Source organism: Zosterops lateralis (assembly GCF_965231275.1).
Source record: "Zosterops lateralis genome assembly, chromosome: 3".
Lineage (NCBI taxonomy): Eukaryota > Metazoa > Chordata > Aves > Passeriformes > Zosteropidae > Zosterops > Zosterops lateralis.
The window spans coordinates 22,094,226-22,118,768 of record NC_139764.1 but is presented as its reverse complement, the minus strand read 5'-3'; the positions used below and the strand labels follow the sequence as shown (position 1 = coordinate 22,118,768).

The 24,543-nt window shown below is 44.7% G+C and overlaps 1 protein-coding gene across 1 annotated transcript in view; it reads right to left on the bottom strand.

The window, feature by feature from the left end:
• The window catches only part of STUM (stum, mechanosensory transduction mediator homolog), a gene marked incomplete at both ends in the record, with an annotated part of 40,642 nt that overhangs the window by 5,612 nt on the left and 10,487 nt on the right, over window positions 1-24,543 (bottom strand). Inside the window, one exon of the mRNA XM_083858257.1 lies at window positions 2,740-2,919. Within this exon, the coding sequence (XP_083714383.1) occupies window positions 2,740-2,919 (180 nt within the window). The remainder of the gene's footprint in view (window positions 1-2,739; window positions 2,920-24,543) is intronic.

Sequence of the window (24,543 nt, the reverse complement as noted above, 5' to 3'; positions counted from 1 at the left end):
CCCCTTCCCATGCCTGTGAAATAGTGCTAGAAGACAAAAAGCTGCAAGGAGCCTCCTGTTCAAAAGGCATGTAGATGTGGCACTTGGGGACATGGTTCAGTGATGGACACAATGGTGATGGCTTAAGACTTGGACTCGATGACTTTGGAGGTTTTTTCCAACCTCAATGATTTTATGATTCTGTGGTGCTAACTCCCTCCCAGCTCTCTACCAGCTAACAGACAGGCAGGCTCAGATCCAGGCAGTGAGGTGATTATTCCTTAGGGAAAGCCTGAGCTGAGTCCCTGACCCTCAGCTGCTTCCCACTCTCCTTCTCACTGCTAGCCCTCACCAGCTTAGACAGGACCTGCTGTGTCCTGCCTCTAGCCCATCCAAATAGCCTGGCACCCTCACAGGGACACATGGGATCGACCATTTCAAGGCAAGGGGACTAGAGGTGGGCAGTAGTTTCACACTTTTTTTACTATTTCCCATCTGCACACAGATTCAAGTTGCAGTGGTGTACGGCTTCTGTCCAGCACATCCAATGGTTTGCATGCAGACAAAACCCAGACGAAGCAAACTGGCAGTGTTCTTAAATGAAATTAATGTCTTATTCCTTGCATTTGAAACATGTTTTCCTTCTTAAGTTATTATTATTTTTCTTAACTATGATAACAAGAACCAACCACTTTGAGTCTGACAGGGCTGTTTGATCCAGGCAAGAGCAACCAATCACTTTGTTTTAACTAAGCTCTTCTCTTCTCTTCTCTTCTCTTCTCTTCTCTTCTCTTCTCTTCTCTTCTCTTCTCTTCTCTTCTCTCCATCAACCAAGAGCTGCTGCATTTAGCCACTACTTTCTCTGCATGGCAAGGAAACTTAAAAGCAGTTATTTAATGAGATGGCAAGAAACTGCCAGGGGCTGCAGCTTGTTAGATGGTGAAACATAAGACATGTTGACTCCTCTTGCCATTCTCTACTACAATGAAAGGGATGAAATACTGCTGCTGTGCTTGGGGGACCTCTTGACCTGAGAATTCCCACCACATGCTGCTCATCCATCCTCTGCCTCCCAAACTAGTGGAATCCAGCCAGATGTGAGAAGAAGTGTTCAGGAGATACTTCCAAACTGGATGGTTTTCCCCAGCAGTGAAACTGGAGAAGACCCTCCCAGTAAGACCCTCCTAAGCACCAACCCTTCTAGCTGGAGTGCAGGGCTTTGGAGCAAAGCAAGTCACCGTTTCAGTGGTGGTTCTCTATCAGGACAGATGCTTTCCTGACTCTCCCCACACCTGCAGGATGGGGTCCTGCCAGACAGCAACCCACACATGGGGGCTGCCCCACAGAGGAAGGGCAGAAGAGTTTATGGTTATGAACATGCACTTATGGCATGACACACAAATCTGGCAGATTCTTAAAGACACATCACATGTGTACATCAATGCACAATTCAGCCTCAGAAATAACCTGCTCTGCAGGTACATCTGGAAGGAAATGTGGTAGGTGGTTTGCAGGGTAAAGCAAAGAGCAGTACTGCCTTCATCCTGAGGAAAGCTTTTGCTTTGCACATATTCAGGTTTTTAATATCCATCATTTGCTCTGCATGGGGACTGCCTTAACTGAAGGCTGGCTCAGAAATTAGCAGGTGGTTTGGTGAGAGGGTTTAACCCCTAGGTTTGGCAGCTGAAAATGTGCACTGTTTTCCTTTTTTTGTTTGTTTGTTTTTTTAATTTCATCTATTTTTTCTTTAGGTGGGTTCCTGGCATCTTCCTGAGATCCTCCCTCCCCCTCTGTCGTGCAGCCACAGATGTCATCAGCAGAGATGACAAAGTGGAGGCCCTTCAAACCAAAAGGCAAAAGCTGCTGGTAAGACGGTGTCTGGGAGAAGGGCTTGCTTTGGGAACTGCCTGTCCTGTCAGCCTGAAAGATCTCAGACCTGTTTGGTTTGAGGCTTGCCCATTGACCTCTGCCAGCCTCTGGAAAGGGACTGGGGTCTTGCAGATGCCACCAGCTCCCTGAGCTCTGTGCTGCTTCTGGCTTTGGAGGTGAGATGAGGCTGTCACATCAGTCCTCTGCACCAGGATATAGGAGATATGACACAACTTTTACACCAGTGAAAGCCTCTACCAGATGAAAGTTATAGAGCCTGTGTTCAGGGTTGGTAATATCTACTAACTGGTGATTTAAGTTATCTACATTTTAAAAATGATTCTTCTTTACTTAGACTGTTTTAGTCAACTCAAAGGGTGTATGGGGCATCGTTCAAGGAGCAGCTAAACACTTCTTGCTCAGCCTAAGAACTTTGTCAGAAACATGGAAAAAACCTCCAAAACAATGGATAAATGTATCCTGGGGAGGCAAGGGAGGGTCCAGGAGAGTCCTCAGGGCTTTTCTGGTGACAGCTGTCCCTGGGAGCAGAACTGGCCTAGCAGAAAGGGCTCACTAACCACAGATTTGCAGCCGGAGTCACAAGGGAGAAAGAGCTTGTTCAAATGGATGTGATCAGGGCAGAAGGGGTTCCACGCAGCAGAATTCACAGTGCTCCCCTTTCCTGCACATTTCATTTCATAAAGGGAAGTTCCTGACTCACGTGATGGGGTGGGAGACTCTCCCAGGTATGTCACAGGGCCCATTCCTATTGCCTCCTAGCAATTTCTCTGTGTTTCCGATGGACACGCAGAGCCCATCCTGTGGCTCTCCTCCCTACAGAAGCATTGCCACGGAGAGGAGAAGTCAGGAGGGTGAGTGCACTGTACTTACTTGCAAGAATGACCATGTCCATGCCCCAGAATATGCTCATGATCCAGCCCACCATGACGATGGCGGTCAGGATCTGGATGAGGGCGGCGGCGATGTTCAGCCAGAAGACGCAGCACATGTGCCGGTCGGGGAGGTCAGTGCGGGCCCCGCAGAGCACGGTGAACGCCGACACGAACGTGCCTGGGGACACAGGAGCACCACAACACACAGTCAGGGCCATCCTCCTGCCAGACCATTCCCCTTGCACCTGCTCCCCTCATAGTGCCGTACTCGCTGCACTCGAACACCAGGGTGGAAAAAGCACTCCTTGGGGTTTGGCTCCCTCTCCACCCCAACCCGACAGAAACCACTTCTGCACTAAAAGGGGAGTGCTGTGTTGTTGGGAAAGATGGGCTTGCAAATATGATTGCTTGGTAAGAAATACTGGAGATGTAAAACCTGTGAGTGAAATAGAAATGAAGGCCAGCTTTGAGATGTGATCATGGCAGGCAGGAAGACGGTGATTAGCTGGAGTCAGGTTGAAGGACAGAAAACAAAAGGACTCAAGAATGTAGCCCCTCTCCACCCTGCCAAGCCATCAGGGAAAAAGTACATAAGAAAAGTAGTCTTTAGAGTTTAGAATATAGGATGATATAGTAATACAATAGTTCTCATAGGCTGCATGCAAAGTCTGTAGGTTTTGTATCTTGCGCCGGTTGGTCACTGTAAATTAGAATATTCAACACAAAAAGAGATATAATGTATTGTAACAAGGTCCTCTCTCTCTTAGCTCCTGTTCTACCTCCCTCGCTCTTACTGCTTCTTGTCCCTGCCATCCACAGATGCCCCTACACTGTGTATCTGTGGAAATACCTGGTGTCTCTCTTTTGAGGAGAAATACTTACTACAGAGCAGCTCTAAAAAGGAAAACCAAACCCAGAGTTAGGGTTAGGGCAGGCTCTAGAAATCTCTGATGGTCTGGCAGTCTGTTACTATGCACAAATACTGCTCTAGAAGGAGCAAACACACAAAAAAAGGAGTGGCACTGTGTTTTTGCACAATGCTTTCCCCAGTCACAAGTTGAGGGCATGTTCTAACCAAGCAGAAGTAGCTAAACTTCTTAAAGTGCTGGAGCTAGGGGACCTGGTGTGGAAGCCCTTGGCTCTGTCTGAGACCAGCTTACAAATCTTGCAACCACACTTCAGACTTGCTAAAATGTTTTGGATTAAGGATCTTATTGATGTATGAAAGTTAAAGCTGGGGAAAAAACCAAAAACCTGCACCTCAGCAGTCTTTCACAAAGTTTCTTCCTAAATGTACACTCTTGGACAAGGCAGATTTTTAACTTTTAGCTGGTGCTCATGGGTGGCTGAAACTCACAGCTCAAGGAAGCCTTGTGTGTCCCACAACCAACATAAAGAAATACACACTATGGGTAAGGAGCAGAAGCAGTTCCTGGCTCTTGTAAAAGAGGAGCTGTTGGCCAGGAGGTTCAGGCACCTTATCCAAGTATGGATTTCAACACCTTTTAGTATTATGAATTGTCTTTGGGTTTTTCTAAAACAAATGTGGCATGGCTAAGGTAAGTAGCAAGGTGCAAGGTTGATTGTATTGGATAATACAGTTCTGTGAAATGCCTTCTTTCATCAATATCTTGAATTAAAATGATGGTTTCTACAAAACCTGCCTTTTTTCCTCTTAAAGGATGGAAGCAAATGGCCTGTAAGATGTGAATGAATGAGCATAGCTTCAGTGCACGAGAGTGCCTTGCTGAACTCAGAGGAAGGTGGGAGTCCCTTGGTTTGACTGAAGACAGGGACAAAACATTTATTTTACACCCTTGTAGTAAATCTTATCAGACCAAGAGTGAAGAACCATCTGGTTAGAAGCAAAATACCATTTTGTCCTGCACTGCTGGGGGGGTGGAAAAGAGAATCTCTTTCTTTGCTGCCTCTTCCTCAGTGGGTCACAAGGATAACAGGCAGCTGAGATGCCAAGATGCTGGGGAAGGCTTGCTACAGCCTATTTTTAATCCTGCCACCCTCTGCAAGCTTCAATTCCAGCGTCTTCCTAACACTCCACCAGCTCCTAAAACCCTGCTTGTCTTCCTGCTGCTGGCTGGATCCAATTTCTTTTTCCCACCCCCTCCCTGTGGCACTTGCCAGAACTGGACATGGAGCAGGAATGCAGGGGAGTGAGTGCTGCTGGGGCAGGGGGAAGACAGCAGCCCGACAGCAGAGCATCAATGGTAGGGACAAGATTCTCTTCTGCATGAGAACCATCTCTGGGCTTGCTCCTCTGGCTTTCACAGGCAGGGTTTCATCCCCTAAGCCACAGAACCAAAAGGGTCTGCAGAGAGGAAAGGGAAAGTCATTATAATCCCAAAGGATGATCTGTAAGTCTCCCCATAGCTGTCTTTTGCTCTGTGGCATTGTCTTCAACATCTCTTGTGTCCCCCGTGTGGGATTATGTGACATTTCTGCCCTGTTTCACCCACCTTTTTTTTTCCTTTATAGTTTTTTCAAAGCAGAAGGAAGCCTGGAATATTTCCCTCATGCTTCCTGAAAGTGTTGTCTTAAAAAAAACACCACAGCACTCTCCAAGATTAAATATGGATTGAGGCAAGATCAGAGACTGGGTGTTTATGTTTTCCCATCAGGATGCAAAATCTTGCCAAATGGAAATGCTTGTCTCTTTTTAAAATTAAAATCTTCCCCTCTTGCCCTACCTTTAACTCTTCCAAGACGTGTTACAAAGAAAGGTCATAAATGAGTGATAATTCTTAAACTACAGTCTCAAATCCTTCCAGTGAAGCTTTTAAGATATTTACATCATTAGAGCAAGGTGCTGAATTAGTCAATTAATACCCTAAATACCACTTAGTGACTAAGCTAAAGTCTAGTCCCATTCAGAAAAGAATAAAGCTAACAAAGAATTGAAGTGTCCTCCTTTGGACTGGGAATAGATATAGAAACTGGGATTAAAATCTCATGAACCTTGGCTTCTGATTCCCCTTCAGGCCACTTTCCTACTCAGAGGAGCCAATCCATTTTCCCATGTCAGTGCATTTTCTTTACTACATATTACGCAGCCTTTGGGAGTTTGCTGGCATTTTTGAATTACAAGACTTCAGCCATGCCAGCAGACATAGGGTGGAAATATTTTTCCTCTACTCCACATGTGCTTAAGAACATGAAGCAGGAGTAAGAGTCTTAAATGCTTTTGCCAAAGTAGATGTTTTCCCCTTAGGAAGCCATCGTGGTTGCACACTGCCAAATATGGAATTATTTGCATCTGGAAACTGAGAGGTGAAGAGGAGGAGAAGGAAGGCAAGCAAGCTGTATCTGCTGATACCAACTCAGAGCTGGGACACTGAACCATTTCCCTCCCTGACCAGGCATTCAGACACTTGAGTCCCTACAGCCTGGATATCCTAAACCTGGAATGCCAGCTGCTGGGGTGATGTTTGCCAAATAAATCAGCAGTCCAAAAAGGTCTCAGGTTGTGAGTGCAGCCAGCAAACACAAACCAGTAACTCCACAAGCAGATATACACTGAATGCCCATGCAGTTATGGCAGTATAACATAAGTAAATTACGCAAGCAAGCATTTCTTCTACCTTCCCAATGGATAACACCCAAACTGCAATGAAATATGGTATTATTCTAAATCATGAATTAATGCAGCCTCTTTGGGGACATAGGGGAGGTGATGAAGATGTTTTAATGAGTCTGTTCAGCCTCTTGCTGAACTGTTCAGCTGGCTGAACTGTACAGCCTCTGCTGCACCTGAAGCCAGTGAGTACCAGGGGCTGGGCAGAGGGATTGCTGGAGTAGGAGCTGGGGATTGCTCCTCTGGAGCAGCTGGGAGGCAGAGGAGGAAGGCACTGCCTGTGCAGTGAGGCTGTGAGGGGGTGTGACACCGATCTGGCTCTTTCGACTCGTCTCACTTGGGGCAGTGTCAGCCAGCTGGGGCACCCACATGGTACTGGGATAGAAAAAGAGCCTCTGGGAGCCTCTGCTTGCTTTGGCTGTCAGCACAATTGAGGGTATTTTTAGATCACACCAGTAAATATAGAAAGATGCTTGTTTCCAGCAGTTTAACCCATTGAACACAAAGGGGATATGTTATCTGCAGAACAACACAATTAAATGAAGGGGCAAAGGAGGGGGCCATTTCTCTCCTCTCTGGTCCCTTGTCATGCAGGATAAAGTCCCCTCTCTGGTGTCTGCTGGCACCTTGGCAGCCACAGACTTCCCAAGAGCATCACCTGATGGTTCCTGGCCTCACAGAGTACAGCAAAGTAGTATGAGAGGAATAGTTTGGGTTTTTTTTTCTTTTTGAGCAAAACCTCACACCCTGGAGAGGGTTCCCCTGGTTTTCTATTGTTCCAGTCACTCATCCAGTCACTGTCCTGAACAGTTTCCTCTGTGTTACCTGAGTGCAGAAGGGAATGTGTTATGGAATACCTTAAGCTGTAGGAGAGAAGTTTTTCCTCTCCTGTTTTTACAAGGTGGCCTATCCTGGGCACTCCTGCAAGAGCTTTAGTCAGACACAGAGCTTGGCACATCTCATGTGGGGGACCAGCTGTGATGGCACCTTCCCAGGAACATCAGAGGTGGGAGCCTGGTTGGAGCCAGAGAGAGACGGGACCCTGATGACATCAGTGTAAGTGCCAGTAACTTGAGCATGCAGACAGCTTACTGGGCTTCCCACTGACTGCCAGGTATTCAAGACTTCCCATAAGAAATCATCTCTGCTGCAAGGAAATCACATCTGATGAGCTGGTACAGGTGGAGGAACAGCAGAAACCCAAATTACTGCAATCAGAGGCTGCATGTGGAGATGATGATGGTGATTCAATGATGATGATGATGATCCCTACCCTACAAAAGCTGGGAGCCAGGGAGGGGCTGGGGAGTATTTCTTCCTCTTCCTGGAAGCCTGGAGATCATTTAAGATATTCCCCTGTAGTGCTGGGAGTAAATAAGGCAGTATTATGGTGCATCCTTTCCTGCTCCCAGAGAGGAAAAAACAGGGCCACATCACGACTCAGGAGCTGGAGCAGAGCTGCAGGAAGCACACAGCTGGAGGCAAGTGCAGGCAAAGATGGGAACAAAATCGGAGGTGTCTGTGGGAGCTGGGCTGTTGGATCATCACGGGGAGATGTAATTAACAAGTGTGTGTTTTGTGGGGATGAGTTGTACCCGTGTATTGTGTCAGGGGAGCTCTGTGTGGGGACACGTCTGGTGCGTGTCTTTGAATTTTCTTAAGTAAGGTGATTATTAGCTGTCATTAAACAGTGCTGGCAGGTATGTGAGGCAGATGTTGTGGATGTGCTGAAAATTCATGAGATGTGCTGGCTCTTGCTCATGTGAGTCAGAAAAAGCTGTGCAAGCATGGTTATAAAGATTGCACTCCTTGTCTTGATATAACAGTGAATATGGTATCTATTGGTCAAGACATCCTTGGCTCTCCAGTGTCATGAACTTGTTTTTGTACTTCAGTTTGAGCTGTAAAGAGTTGTTTAAGGTGTGGAGGCCTCTCATCCTTGGCATCAATCAAATGCCAGCTGTAGCCCTTTGGGTTATGATGAGGGAAACCACTAAACCTTGCTTAAGGAAGGGGTAAGGCACTACCGGCTGATGCTCAGCACCATTCTCCCCTCTGCTTAGGTGGGCAGAGCTGGGCTGTGGAAAGAACACTATTAACAAGGTGATAAAATGGAGTTGCAAAACATTAATGCCCATGATGATGATCTGCTGAAGTTTCCTATAGCAGACAGTTGTTTGTGTAATTGCTTGAGGAAACAGATGCACAAGTAAAATGCCCTGGAAGCATTCTGGCCAGTGTGACTCCTCACCAGTGTCCCCAGTCTCCACCTGGCTGGATCTCACTGGGGCTTGGGCTGCATGAGAGACAACCTGTCAGTGCAAGTGTGTCACCTAAACCCCCTGAGACAAGAGTGCTTTCTCTCCAAGCTCATTGCAGCTCTCTGAACAGAAAAGGCTGGTTCAGGAGAACACTTGAGGTACTTCTGTGGTTGTTGCAGCTTGTGAGTTCAGGGCTCTTGTCAGGGTCTCACTATGCCTCTTCTTTCCATGGCTCCCTCAGAGAGCTGTGATTGCAGGCAGGGGGCAATTAGTGATTGCAATTAGGGGGCATTTGGTTGGCAGCAAAGAGGAGGCTGCAGAGTGTCCTCTTGAGAGAACTGACTTTTATTGAGCACCTGGCTCTGTGGCCAGCTGTGCTCCTCTGCCAAGGGGCAAATTCCTACCCAGTTTCCTCAGAGGCACTCCAGGCAAGCAATGGAAGACACCATGCCACTTCCCATTCATAGAAATAGATGAAAATCAGTCCACAGGGTTACAGCTGCACTGCTGGAGCACAGCATCCAACTGGACACTCTGTGGCCTTCTCCCACTGAGCAGTTTGGGAGCTCTGGTGCTGCTCCTAAGGGCTGGGCCAGAGCTTAGTGCAGGGTGTGGAGGCTGTCACTGACACTGCAATTCCTCACTGGTTGGTGGCTGCTGGACTTGTTTCTCTTGGCAAGTGAATGGTTGGACTCCGCGACCTTAAAGGTCTTTTCCAACCTGAACGATTCTGTGATACCATGAAATATGAAGAACATAGAGGTGGTGAGACGGCAACACAGTGCTGCAGCACAAGCAAGGCTCTGGCGTCCCCCACAAGCAACCTGCCAGAGGCATCCCCTGCATCCTTCCACTTGTAGTTCATATCAGCCACAGAACTAAGTCAGGACTGAGTGCAATTACCTGCTTTGGGGTTTTTTTTTCTAGAAATAAGCATGTTTTAGACTAACACCTTGAAAGCTCAGGTTTTAGGATAAAGCATAATTAAGCAGCCATGGACAAGGTTTTTTCTCTTTTTTCCAGTATCCATACAGACTGAAGTCTGTCCCTCCAAACAGAGTGCAAGGGGGCTAGAGTGGATAGGTGGTTTTAGCAATTTGAAGAGTAAGAAGATCAGGAGCATCGGACAGCTTAGGAAACTCTTAGAATTAACAACCTGAATCCCACAGATTGAGATCTGCCAGGAGGGGACATTGATGGCACCTTGGTGTCAAAGCCATTGCCTGCAAATGCCGGGTCCTGTGGACAGCTGTGTGGGCAGGACTCGGGCAGGAGCAGCAGCAGCCAAAGGGTAGGAGAGGGAGAGGAGAAAGGGAAGGAGGAGAGAGTGGAGGCAGCAAACGTGACAGAACCTAGATGTTGCCATGGAGAGTAGCTCATGAATTTTTCCTCCGTGGCCTGCTATTAAAAATGTTTTGTTTAGCTTCTGCCAGCACACTGTTTTTATTTTCCCCTTCCGTATCCGAAGGACATCCAGAGGGAATTCTGGCTCCCTCCATTCCCTTTGGCCTCACTGTGGACAAAAATATACAGCCACTTGACAAGGGAGAGCTGGCACCTGCAATCCTTGTCTGCACAGGGTTTGCTCCAACTCCCTAGCCTGCAGAAGGCAGGCTGTGTATGGGATTAGCTCTCTGGTTTCCCTACATACGTGGAAAATGATCAGCACATCTCAAAGCACTGTGTGCCCATGGCTGATCCCAGCTGTCCCAGCACCTGGCTGTAGCTCCAGCACTGAGCTCTGAATCTGTTTGTTATTAGGAGGTTTGTGTCAGAACATGCTTGACAGTGTTTGTGTAGCTTCTACAGAAGACAGCCCACATTGCAAGCAAGACAGCAGTGCCTTTGCATCAAAAATGAGATTTTTCTTGTATTTAAAGCTCTAGAAAAAGTTAACTCTTCCAAAAATGCAGAGTTTTTTAACAAAAACTTCAAAACTTGACTGCAACAAACTTTCACAGACTTTCAAGGCTAAAAATACACAGCAAAATCTTAAATTACATGGAGGGGGGGCTGCATGGAGGTGAAGTGACTTACTAAAGCTTTAATTATACATGGACCCATCAAAATTATTTTTACTCTGCAGCACTGCAATGTTTTGAACACTTAAAAGCAGCCACCCATAAATAGTGAGATTGAAGTACAGCCTGTTCCACTGCCAGACATTCCACAATCCTTGGGTGAAGTTTTCCAGTCCAGTCCTGTGGTTTAATTCTGTTAACTTGATGCATAAAATTAAGAGTGTGCTTGAAGTATTTGAGACTGGAGAATTTCTGCTGAACAGCACATGCAAGTCCCCACTGCATAATCCATGGTGGTGGGGCAGGCCTCAGAATTCTGCCAGGACTTGCTGAATTATCTTTGCAAGTTGCATCTGCTTGATTCCCAGATTGTTTGGTTTTGGTTTTTTTCCTCCTCTTAGATAAATGATGTGGTCCCAGAACCACCAATGACATTTTGAATCACTCTTAACAATAGTATGAGCCACTGTAGAGAACATGAAACTTCCCAGAAGTGGGGGGAAACATTGCTAATGGACACCCAGACATAGGAAATGAGAAAGTTGTAACAAGTAATGCCTACCACCTACAGTCAAGGAATACGAATTGCTCATCAAAGTACATCAGAAGTGGATGACAGCCCATCTGCATGTTAGACAGGGGATGAAGAGCCAGGGAGGCTGAACAAGCTGCCACCGGTTCTGCTGCCAGCCAGGGGAACACTGTGAAAACAACCGAGGCACTGCTGCCTCACTCCTGCCCCTTTTTTCCTTTACTAGTGGAATGGAAGGAGGATTTTAATTAATTTGCATCCTTACTAAGTATGCCAGCATTCAGAGAAATAATGCAATTGGCTTCCAATTATATAAAACATAAGGGAGAACAAAAGGCACGACCGCCGTTTACAGCACAGGGCGCTTTGCTGAGAGCTCATCTGACCCAAGTGGACTCATTCCTGCCGCTCTGTAATTTTATCAGCAATTTTAAAGCTCTTTTTTATGGACTCAGCTCTGCTGCTGGTTTCTCTCTATTGTCTCCTGCCATGCAGAACTTTGTGTATTTATATTGTCTACTATTAAACCAGGTTCTTATCCCACCTTGTGTTCCCTTCTGCTGCTGCCAGGAGCACCAGTGTGGATGCTCTGCCATGGCTGTCCTAGTCCCAGGCTACTCTGCACCCACCCACTGCAGAAGCCTGGGTGTCTTAAATGAGAGAGGAACCAAGGAACCAGAAATAATCATCCACTAAACCATCACTTGCTTTTTAGACTCTCTTTAAGACTCTGATCCTATTCACAGAAATGTGTTTTCTTGATGTACATCCTCTAGCCATTCAGTTTTGTGCTGTTGATACAGAAATAGTTTGAATCTGGCTTTTCACCCAAACTTGACCCACCTGGATGTTTCAACAGCAGAATGTCTGGGGAGAGGTCCTGCTCATTTCAGAGAGGCCATGAAACCTCCTGCAAGAAAAGCTTTCTGTCTTTTTGATGCTTCCAGTTTCTAAAGGATGCTGGAAGTAAAAGCTGTGTAACAGCAGAAGCGTAATGAGAAAAAGGCTATGGATTCTTACAAGCTTCCAGACAGGCTCTTGCCAATTATACAGTGATGAACTGAAGTTTATTCTTAATTGCCTGTGCCACGGAAAGCTCGTTCTTGCCAGGCACAGAGCAGGAGGAGGGCATGCATGATCCTCCAGCTCCCACATGAGTTTAAGGGCTACTGGGTAAAGCCACATCAAATGCTCACTTGTCTTCCTGCCTCTGCCCTCGCACAGGTTAATTAAGAGCCATTAGCAGCCATGCCCGTCTTGGGGGGCTCTAATTGAGCAGAAGGAGAGCAGCAGGCCAGGGGTGGGCAGGGCTCTCTCCCTCCAGCCCTGCCTGGATGATCCAGCCCTGCAGCCACAGCTCCAGGCAAGGTCTGCAGCTGCTCTGCCTCCTCTGTCTCTCTCATCAGTGCCTTGCAAGGAATTTAGCCTTTTGAAGCTCCCTAGGAGCATCTGCTCTGCTCAGGGAAGGATGGATTAACTACTTCTAAGATTCACTGAGCTTGCTGTGATACCCTGGAGCCCTTAACTGTGAAGACAAATCATGTTAATTAGGGACTACCAAGACACAAGACAGAATTAATCTTATTAGAAAGTTTGATGGGGATGCAGAGCAATTAGAGGTTATTCTACTGAACAAGGCAGATGAAATGGCAGTGTAATAAATTGTATCAGCCTCCAAAACCACCTCAAAGTACAAGCTGTCTTTTAAGGACTAGAGGAATGTAAAATAAAACTGACATAAATGTTCGGAGATCTGCAGTGATAAGTATGCAGGAGACTAACAAAAAGACCTTTTCATCTTTTTTTCTTAATCCAGCACACATTTTATGAGCCAAAGTGTCTCAAGCAGGGACAAACAGGACACAAGAGAAATGCACTCTGTAGCTAAGTGGTGTGGTGCTGTACCCAGGAGTCTGGAATATGATTTGTGAGACCAGAACTCCATCCTGGATTTACAGCTGCTTGCTAAGTAATTCTGATGATGTAACTTTATTCTTATAATGCCAAAGTAACGTTATTAAGGTGTTAATTTAGAGAGTCTGTCAGGAAATTTACTGTCTAGCCTGATGGGGCTATATCCTTGTTGTTCTGTTCAGTGCTACCATTAGTCAAATAGTGACCAAGTCTTGCTTTTAAAGGACACTTTTCATAAAACTACTACTCTTAGATGAAAGGTAAAGCACTTTACCTGCTAAAGCCACTGCTCTTTTGCTGATGTACACAGCATCCAATATACTTAGGAGATGGTGCTTTACACTCTAAATTTGGCTTTGGTTCCTTCTGGTGATTCAGACACTTTAGAAACAAAAATCTCATTTCATGGTCGTTTACTTGACTGAAAATATCAAGGTGCTTTATCCTATTCAGCAAAACCATTAGGGGACATTTTCAACAATACACGCAGTTTTTGCATTCCTTTTAAGTGGAACTTCCCACATGACCATCCCTGCTCAGCAGGTTTGAACATGATGGATTCTGCAGAGGAGCAGTGTGGGATGAGGAGGACAAGGATCCACACAGAGCTGAGCTGGAGCAACCCACGGCCTCCTTGGTGAGGGTGCTGTAATTCCAGAGGTGAAGCACAAAGGCAGAGTCAGCCTCCACACATGAGCAGTCCTGCTCCTGTGGACTAGCTCTGGAGTCTTCCACAGCCTTTTTGGCTCCCCTTGGAAAGGCCCCATGCAGGCCAACAAAAGCAAATCTCTCCTGGCAGTGGAGAAATGAGCTGTGGTACCTTGTGCCTGACATCACTCCAGCCCAGGCTCCATAAATAGTGCGGGCTGGAGTGACCCCTGACTTTACAGATTCTGTGAACATGAGCACCAGCCAAGACAAATGAATCCAGCCCAGATAGAACTATTTTCTAAAAGGAAGATTCCTGATAGGGATGGAGAAAATGTGGATATTGTGGAGGCTAGTGCATGTATCAGCATCAGCAGGTATCCTGTGATGCTGTGGAGGAGGACCTGAGCAACCTGCTCTACTTTAACCCACTTCTGACCTCCAGAAGCCTCTTCCAGTCCCAGCTATTCTATGGTATTTCAATAACTTCAACTACTCCACACAAAGCTTAGCTGATCTCTCTGGCTTTCTTTCACAGAGTGTCCTTCTGCCACCACATGTCTGACAGCCCTTGAACACAGGCCTCTTCACAATTTCTCAATTTATTTTTGAAAAGCTGCTCTGGTTCTAAAATGTCAAGTGTAATTACTCTCACAGCAATCAGAAAACTTGCTCGTGAGTTGCTGATCACACCAAAACAGGTGAACTTCAAGTTGCTCCCCTGAGCTGTGCATGCTCCTGTCAAACAGCTCAGGCAGCCTCTGAGGGGAGGGGATTTTGTACTAAAGGGAAATACTGCTGTGTGCAGAAGTATGGTAGTATGGTCCTTCTTTAGAAGAACTATCTACTTGGATAAAATCATCATTTCTGCAAGGACTAGTCCTCTTCTGCCTGAGAGCAAAGCTAAAGGAAATGCCACAGCTTAGCTGAACAGGTCACAGACATAGATGAGTTCTTGTGTTCAAATGCCAGGCTAGGCACAGTTAATGCTTCTCGGCCATCTGGATGTGTCCAGCAAGGCTTGCAGAGGCACAGCCCTGTAAATGTGCTTGTGAGATTTTATACGTGGTCTTTTCATCTGAATTCCCTCTTCCTCCCATCACTTGGAATTCTTGTGTTCCCAGTTTGCAGGAAATAGAACCTGATTTACATGTATTTCTGTCCAAGGACAGATTTTCCTTTTACCAAATACTTTCCAATATCTGCCAACAAGCTGCTGGTCAGAACAGATAAAAATGAATGTGGGTTTTTTTTTGGTGTGGTTTTTTTTTTTTTTTTTTTTTTTTTTTTTTTTTTTTTTTTTTTTTTGTTGTTGTTGTTGTTGTTGTTGTTGTTTTTTGTAGATATCACAAAGAACTGAGCTCTCAACATCACAAGAAAGCACATAATGATTTTGAGTAAAATAAGAAAAGTAATACCTCTAGTGTACAAATGACTCTAGGACTTCATTTTTCAGAGGCTACAGGAGATTAATATGCACTGAGGTGTACCAGGGAAAAGGCTTATACAGAGAAACTGGAAATTAACATGGCTTCATCCTGCCTCTTCTTTTTTTATTATTTTTTTTTCATTCTGATGTGGAACAGCTTACAAAGAGTTTGGGCACAACGGTAACATGGTTCAACACTTCTATGCAGGACTGTGGAAGCACTTACCTCACTGTCAAAAGGTGCAGCTGAGATTCAGGCTTTTTAATGTCCTTTTCAGAAGTCACACTGGGGGCAACAGACCAACCATAACAACAGACACTGACATTGCAATGCAAGATTCACTGTCTAAACAAAGACGTTGTTTCTCTGCTTCTGTACATCCTCCAGTTTGGCTAACTGGAATTCACTAGGGTCAATTTTCCATTCTGTTTTCCAAGCAAGGCTGATTTTTGGGGAGTACAGTCCTGCAGAGGAACGGGAATTCATATTTGCCACTTGTGTGCCAGCCAGGGCCAGGTTTCAAGTGGTAGGCAGTGTTTGCACCTCACAAGACACTCACTGAGCCAAAGAGCTCTTTCTGCAGTTCCTGCCTATCCCCAAAGTTTCTCCTCCTGTATTTTCTTGGAAACCATGTACTGTGTCTCTCAGGAGCCCATGGCTCCCTGGAGCAGCTCAAAAAGCTTCATAACCTCCTACTCACCAAGGGACTGCCTTTTCACCTTGCATTGCTCCCCCAGCTCAGGACTCTGGAGCAAGCAGCAGGGAAACCAGAGGAATATATTTCCTTGGAAAGAAGGTGTGGGCATAGAAAAAAAAAACAAAAAACTTCTTTCAAGAAGGCCAGGCACCACTGAGGGACCATCCATCTAACCTTTATTCATTCCTATGTTGTTTTACTTTTCCTTCTGCCAAAAAATACATCTATATTGGACCCAGATCCATCCTTGACATAAATCCACTGACTGCTATGTTACACTGGGGATTCATTTGGCTCACCAGGTCTAACTTGATCTTGGCAGCAATTCAGAAGTGCAAACTACAGAAAGACAGGACTTTTAAATAATAGTCACAGGCCATGGCAAACAGCATATACCTGCTGCTTAGTATGAGGCTGACAAATCCAAACATGGCTAACATTAGTTAGCATGGATAGATACATCCTTAAGCAGAATTAGAAAGTGTAGAAAATTGATTCTATGTGCATACATGTACTTTCCTAACTTTTTAGCAAGTCTCCTGAGCTGTGTGAGGACCAGGCTCTGCTCAGCAGATGGTGTTGCTCTCCTTGCTCCCCAACAGGTGCTTGGTGATCATGGCAGGTTCTTCGGGCTTGCCCAGAAGCTCTACAGCTGGGAAACTCATTATCCAGCTCCTGTGACTCTGCAGCTCCTAATGGCCAGCTGTGGTTTAAGCTCATTATCCTACCTGGATTTGCTGTATCAGCATTCACACTACAACATGAATTTATAGGACTGCACAGCTGAAACTAAGGGGAGATCTACACTTTATCCCACTACAGAAAAAGGTCTCTTGCAAGTCTCCTACCTCAGTAGAGTTGTGTCAGTCATGCAGCTTCCCTTGCCACTCCAGCTCCCCAAACCAACTTCCTTCCTCCCTTGCTTTAGCTTGGAAATGTTGCAACATTACCTAAATTTCCCTTCTTTCACAAATGAGGTTTCTGTCCTCTCTGCTGAAACAGTTCTCACCAAGGTCTGCAAAGAGTCTGGATGAGTGTCAGGACCTGTGCTCCATGTTTCTGCTTTCTAGCTCTGGCCTGCACTCGGGCTCTCTGCTCTTTGACAACTTGCCATCTGCCTCACTTCTGTCTCCTACCGTGTCCTCAGCATCTCTCACTCTTTGTTGCCATCCTTCTCTTCCTCTTTCACTGAGGCACTGGCTCAGCCTCTGCAATTCCCTTCCCCATTTTCTGCTCTCTCTGTACCCTGCCCTCTCTAAACTTCATCTGCACACAAGCCTTCCTGTGCCATCTCCATTTCTTTGCCAGTGACTCAACTCCTGCATCTCTTTAGGACACTTCTCCCATATCCTGCCCACTCCTTTTGCTCTCTCTGCTTGGACATCCTCTTCTCTTAATGAAGATGGCAAAGTCCAGCTAAATTTCTTTGCACAGTGAATGTTTCTTACTGATGACACCACCAACCACCTTTCCATCAATCTGGCTTGCAGGAAAATAGAAAAGGAGGATAATCATGTATTTAATTCCTCCCTCTGCTTTCCCTGTGCACTCAGGTCACTCCAACTTCTATTTCTTTTTCCTCCCTCTCATAAAATTAAATATTTTTTCCTTCCTTATATTCACCTACTCTCCAGCTAGAGTTCCCTTTCACATGCCACATCAAATGATTTTCCCTCTAAGACTGCTTTCAGAGCTGGTGGAAACCTGTTACTGTTTTCATTTACAGACATCCTGCAACACAAATGCCCTACTTTGAACTAGGGATTTGTTCTAGATACTGTGCGACACAAGGAAACTTGCTGTAACAATTTATTTCTGTAGTTAGCCAATGTCCCAATCTGTATTAGGAATCTATAAAGGCAGCATCAGTTAAACTGTTGTTGTGTCATTTTATTTTTATTTATAGGTCGGATGCTTTTCTTGCACATGTAGGTACCTGCAGTTCTAACTACCAAAAAGAAAGGCAGCAATACTTTCTCCTGCCCAAAATTCAGTAATAGTGCTCCTTCCCACACCCCTCTTCCAAGCATGGGCTCCTGTGTGCTCTGAAAGCACAGACCATTGATGTGCTGTTATACACCTCAATGTTCTCCTCCTACTTAGGGATTCCTCACTCTTCTCTGCTAATCCCTACAGGTGTGTGAAGTGTGTTTCTAGACTCATTATAACTTCCCACACTTAAGCATTAAATTACCCCACATTTCTAGCTAAAATAATTAGTTTTTCTTTTAATTTTAGTGATTAAATACATAGCACTTTTTCTTCCCTCACATTTTAGAAAATGAGATTTCTAGTACACTACTGTACAAAAGCAACAATCTGACACATCAGAGCTATTCTGCCATCTTTTATTGTGTCTGCAATGGAAAAAAAAAAGGCATGTATTTTTAGCTGTGCTACACAGAACAATCTGATAGCAGAGGCCTGTTATTGTCATTCAAAGGAGCACTTGTTTAACCAGATGCACTCATGAAATATTATCTTAAATTTTACAATTAGTATTTTTCAGAGAAAAGTATCTGTTCCATGACAAATCCAAAGACACTGATGCACTAAGACCACATGACAGAGCAGCTGCATCTTAGTCCTTTTCTTGGAGATGGATTGGAACAGCACCAGCACCACCACTCTGGGACATCAGCCACCCACAGCAAACCACACCTATCTCAGACACAGGGAAGGAATTAAGACAGTGCAATACTCAAAGGGTTTACTGTGGGATCTCACACCCTTAATGATCCTTACACTGTGCACTACCAATGGAACCACTGTCCTACAGCAGCTCCTTGTAGAGAAATCTATAATCAGCTGGTTCATGGGACAGCAGGGGAGAGGGGAAGTTTAAGTTCAAAATGCACAGATAGAACTCCTGAAGGAGAAGTTGCTAAAGGTTATGCAGGCCCCATTAGCTCTTGTCCAGAAAGGGCTCCTCATGTAGAAAAGGAACTTCAGCACATAGTGAAAGCACTGGATGCTTGTGGCTGGGCAAAGTCGGGGTCATGGGTGGGCCTGGGGTGTAGGTGGAAGAAATCAGCCTAAATGTGTCATTCATGAAGGGTCAGGAACCACACGGAGCTGTAGAGCTCCCCTGGAAGTTCCTACTGTGCTTCCTTGCAAGAAACTAGAGGTAGTCCCAGGGCTTTTTAAAAATCTTTGCATTCACCTTTGCAATTTGCTCTGTACTCTTCTCAACCATTGTATATGACAGAAAGCAAGGCCAGATTCGGGGTGGGAAGAGGACTGGATGGAGTGAAAGTCATGATTAATTCCCCTTAATACTCATTGAACTAATACTGATCAAAATACATGCAGAAGAAAGATCAAAGAGAAGAACAATACAGGGGCGGAAGTACCACTTGTGGGGTAGGAAATACCCTGAATCTTAGAATACCTTGAGAAGAAAGGAGCATCTGGAGGAGTATTTGTCAGGTGCATTTGATGATGTGTTGGCTGGCTGCGCAAAGCAGAACCTGTGTGGCACTGTGGGAAAGTTCAGTCTCATCATTCCCAGAAAAGTGACAAATCATACACATTTGTCAATCAGGCAGGCAGAGTCTGCACCAGCCATGGGATCCATGTGAAACATCCTATTTCTAGATCTGGGATTAAGGCAATACAAGTCTATTGGAAAAGTGCTTTTCATTTTCCTGTTAGTGAAAATTAACAGCTGAGCCAAACTGCTCAGCAGGGAGAGAACACAAACATAATTCTTACCCTTCTCAAACGTCTGGCCCTAAACTATTTATAATCCTTCAAAAAAAAATTTATAACATACACAAGTAAGTGCATCTATTTTTCTACTTACTTTGATTTAATCATACTGTCTCTTCTCTCATAATGTCCACACTGACCAAGAGCAGCACTTCATCTAGTTCACTTTATTTTAGCATCTCATAAGTACTGATGATACCCCCGTGTATGTCTGTGTAATCACACATGGCAGTGTCTCTTCCTTCTGTTGAAGAATGATAGAAGGAAGGCAGAGAAACTAGAGCATGGACCTTTGAAAATATTTAGGCACCAAATTCCTACTGAAATCAAGGAATTTCAGGCTAAATCATGTCTCAGGCCATAGTGAAAGAGCCATCAGGTTGTTCAATCAAATCCTGGCTTTCCTAGTTAAGCCTCGCTGCCCTCCATGGGTTTTGGCTATAATGAAATATATAGATTAGGATTACAAGTATGGACCAGACAATAAGTGTTACAGGATATTAAGGGATGTTCATCTGAAATGTTTTCCCCATGCTGTCGTATTTCTTCCTGCTTAAGCAATGCTAATGATGTTTTATGAGGATTTTTACGACTTGAGGAGAACAGAACTGATCCAATAGTGTCCTGTTGAGAGTTCATGCTGTGCAGCTGTATTAGAACTTAACGGGCTGAAGAGGAACAGTGGCCAGGCAATTCATCTCTTCTTAGTATAGGTTATAAACCTGTATCAGAGTCAACAGAAGGGAACATGTATCTGTGTCACAGCAGGTTCAGTGCAAAGTCTTTCCAGAGCTCTCCTAAAGTTACACTTGGCTTTAACAGTGGCTTTGCACTGAGTTTTTGGTAGATGGTTTTCTCTGCTTTTTCTTGATGTGAGGTGCTGTCTTCTCCAGTCAAGATCAAGGGACTGATACTGTTTGTAGAATTGCCACAATCAAGTCTCTGATAGATATGCCAGTGTTCCAGAAGTCAGAAGAGTAAGAAGGGACCCCTTCTATATCAGTCATCGCAACCAGGGATTATGGTCAGGCTCCATCCTGTCTGGCTGGAGTAAAGTGAGGAGAGGCAGTAGCCAGTTCTCAAGGGTCCCCTGGGTTCACCTGTCAGCCTCACTGGTAAATTCAGCATCTCTCAATGCTACTGATACAGAGCATGCAAGGATCTCTCTCATGTTTTCTATCCCTTAGACAAAGCATGAAGCAAAGAAACATCGTGAACATCCAGCACATCCCTCAAGGAAGGGATCCAAATATCACCATAAACAGTGCTGAGAGAACATGTGCTCAAGGTGCTCCACAGTCAGCAAAGCCCTCAGGATTTTCAGGCTGTGCTCAGGAGGGATGCTATGGAAGAGCAGGACAGAAATTGGTGATGTGCTGTGCTGAGCTGCCCATGGATGGCTGCCACACACCCACCCAGCCACTCTCTCACTCCCCTTCCCTTCCAAAGGGCAGAGGGGAAAGATGAGGCTAAAAAAGTTTGTGGGTCGAGATAAAGAACAGCAGGATCACTTACCAATTATTGTCAAAAGTGAAACAGACTGGACTTCGGGGAAATCAATTTATTGCAAATTAGAATAGGTCTGGATAGTGAGAAACAAAACATGACCCTGGCCCCTGACCCACTCCCAGGTTCAACTTCACTCTTTCATTCCTGATTTCTCTTCCTCTGCCCTACTCTGAACAGTGCAGGATGGATGGGGAGTGATAGAGGATCTGTGGTCAGCTCATAGAAGCTCCCCTCTGCCACTCCTTCCTCTTGGTGCTCTTCTCCTGTTCTGGTGGCAGTTGTTCCACAGGTTGCAATCCTTTGGGGTAAATCTGTCCCATGAGCTCTCCACAAGCTGCAGTTCCTGCCAGGAGTACCTGTATCCAGCATGGCTTCTCCATGCACATCTCTCTGGGATATTCTCACAGTCATGTCCCCCTCCCTCCCTCTCAATACCACACGCTTTGGAAAAGAGCTACCAAAGAACTGCACTCTGTAACGATGGAAATTATAGAAATTATAGGGGTTTATGTTGAGCATTCAAAAGAAAGAGAGGGGGTCTGAGCTTCCAAAATGCATAAATTCCATGAGATACAGCAGATGTGTCTGCATTAGGAGACAGCACAGAGGTCAGAACTACTTCAGGTCTCATAAGGACGAGATGAGACCCAGAAAGATGTGTGGGCAATGCCTCAAGTGTTTTGAAACTATTGAAGCAAATCCTTTCTTTGCAAACCACATAATGAGTAACTTTCACTTTCATCTAACCTAACTTCGGATATCTGCAAGGGAGGTGTCTTGATCTGAACCACTTACCCTTAGGAGGCAAAATAAAATAAAATAAAAAGACATGGAGGCCACCAGAGGGTGTGATTCACTTAACCCAATTTAAAGAGATGAGTCACATGCTGGTAGTACCTAATTCCTCCCCACACATTATAAAGGCAACCAACTCAGGTGCACAGGTTAAATGAACCACTAAATCTAATCTGCCCAATAAATAAGTTTGCTATTAACCTATTTTGATTAAATAATACTAATAAAAATTCTCCTGCTTTGGTGTATCAGCCAGCTAATCATCTCCTTTAGGGCTCTTCCTACAGGCCAGGCCTCTGTTCATTACACATCTTCCTCAGAAACTTCTGGTACTGACAGTGTGAGGCACAACAGAGCCAGGACTTTGTTCTGCAGGACTCCTGTGCCCTCAGTGCAGAAAACAGCCCTGTTACTAAGGATACAGGAGGATGGCAGGACCTAAACTGTGGTTTATGGTAATACCAATGCACCTATTTTTAAATAATGTTTTTACTGCTTGTCCCTGTTGATAAAGAGAAGTAAAGAGGAGTTCTTTGTTCTGATCATTACAGTTTATCAAAATGACCTTGTTGTTGCCTGAAGGCTTTGCAATGCTGATGAAATGCCCCTGCAACAGCAGGAAGACATCTAAATTTGATGTTTCTAGCTCTTTTCATATTGCTTTTCTTCTGGAGGGTATCTTTTTCCAACATGACAGTGTTTGCAGGGTTCAGATGAGCCCTGTTGCTAAGAAACAAGTCCCAACTGTGCCTTTAAAACTCTGCCTTTAAACATACAACACAAGGAAATGTTTTTCTTTTCATTACACTGTATTATATGTTTTTATTAGAACTTCTTTTAACTTGGATCTGACTCTTGGGGTTACACTTCTATCACAGTCTTCTGGGAGAGGCCCTTTTCTTTTTCCATTGTCTGTAGAGTGCCATGGTCACCTACATAGTTGCATAAATATTATATTTTAAAATAGTATTATTTAAAGGTGACAATAAGGCCCCCTTTTGCACACAATTGTCATGCAACCACAAAGGAATATAGAGCCTACTTACTGCAAATATTGATTAATACTAAACTGCAAAGCACAATATAAATCAGTGCTCTTGCAAATGCCAAGCCTGGGCTGCACGTGTGCTTGCCTGGCTTTGGGTTTTGGTGTGGGTTTTCTTTTTTGCCATATACTAGCTGAAACATGCTGAAGCCCCTCATGTGTGTGCAAGAGAGTTTGTGGCTCTCACAGGCACAAAGCAGGTCACAGAAACATGTGAGGGAGTAACCAGCACATCCAAACTAAAAACTGCTTTGTCCATCCTACCTATTTACTGTGTTTTCATTAATGCATGACACAGACAACACTTCTCTCCTCAATTAACACAAAGTCCAAGAGTGATGGAAGTAGTTCATTAATAACAGTTTTCCTGGAAAAAATTAATGGAAACTAAAGTGTGGCTGCATTATTTGAGGTGCTGAACTGCAGGAAGTCTGTGTAGATTCTCTTGCCAGTTTTGCCACCGACTTCCTGGACAATCTGGATATTTCCCCTGAATTTTCCACTCAGATCACAGATACTGTTAAGTGTATGACATAACACCTCCTTCATATCATAACATTCCCTTCTAGACCATATGGGGATTGAGTGTAGTCTGCATCTCATGATGATACTGAAATAATAATTCCATGTATATGTGGCACTTCAGGATGTTGTTAAGGGCTGGCTGTGATGGGTTAATGATTGGGCTCAATGATCTTAAAGGTCTTTTTCAGCCTAAATGATGCTATGATCCTATGAAAACACTGCTTGACTACCTACTTGGCACTTATTACACTAGTAAATAGTGAACTGCTCAGTAAAGACTTAAATCACAATCACTGGAGTAAGTTATCATGTCATTTAGCTATCGTTCCTTTTACAAAATGTACGGAAGAACATTTACTCATGTGTGATGGAGTGTCATAAATATTTAAAACAAACCCACATTTGTAAGGGAGAAAGCAGATTAAGTTTTATGATGCAGCATAAACCAGACTTTTAGCTTTGGCTGCTGGCTAATTTGGGAAATACAACTCCCAGCGAGTATCCAGCTTGGTACTGCAACTTGGGAAGAGTCTTCCCTGATTTAAAGGGCAAAAAGCTCAGCTCTGCAATTCTTCTTTACAGTAAATAACACTTATTCACAGGAGCAACCTGAAGGGGCCAGCTAGATATTACTTGAGCAAAAGATGTAGGCAGGGGTGAGACAAAATAGTTCTAGAGCCTCAACACCACATTGCTCTGTAAATTGTGGGTTCCCAGTTCAGACAAAGGAGTTAAGCTTGCAGTAGGTACATTTTGTACCTGTTTTGCACTGGTTCATATGATGGTTGGAGTTCCAAGCAGTGTGACCCAGAATCTACAGAGCAACTGGGAAGGGGACACCCTCTCTGTGAAGTTCTGCCTTGTCACTAAATGAATAAATGAGCACTGAAAGAACATCTGGTGGATTGAAACCACTGATGTGAGACCAGAACACAGACACACATGTATTGTACCAGAAATGTCATGTTTTAGTTAATACACAGAATAAAAACCTTTTATTTTTTGTGTCAGTACAACTAAGGGAGGACTGTTACAATTTAATCATCTCAGCCTCAGCAAAACAAGGGTTCCCTGTGTAATCACCGAGCAAAAATGGTTCCCAGGAACATAAACTCAGTCTAAAAT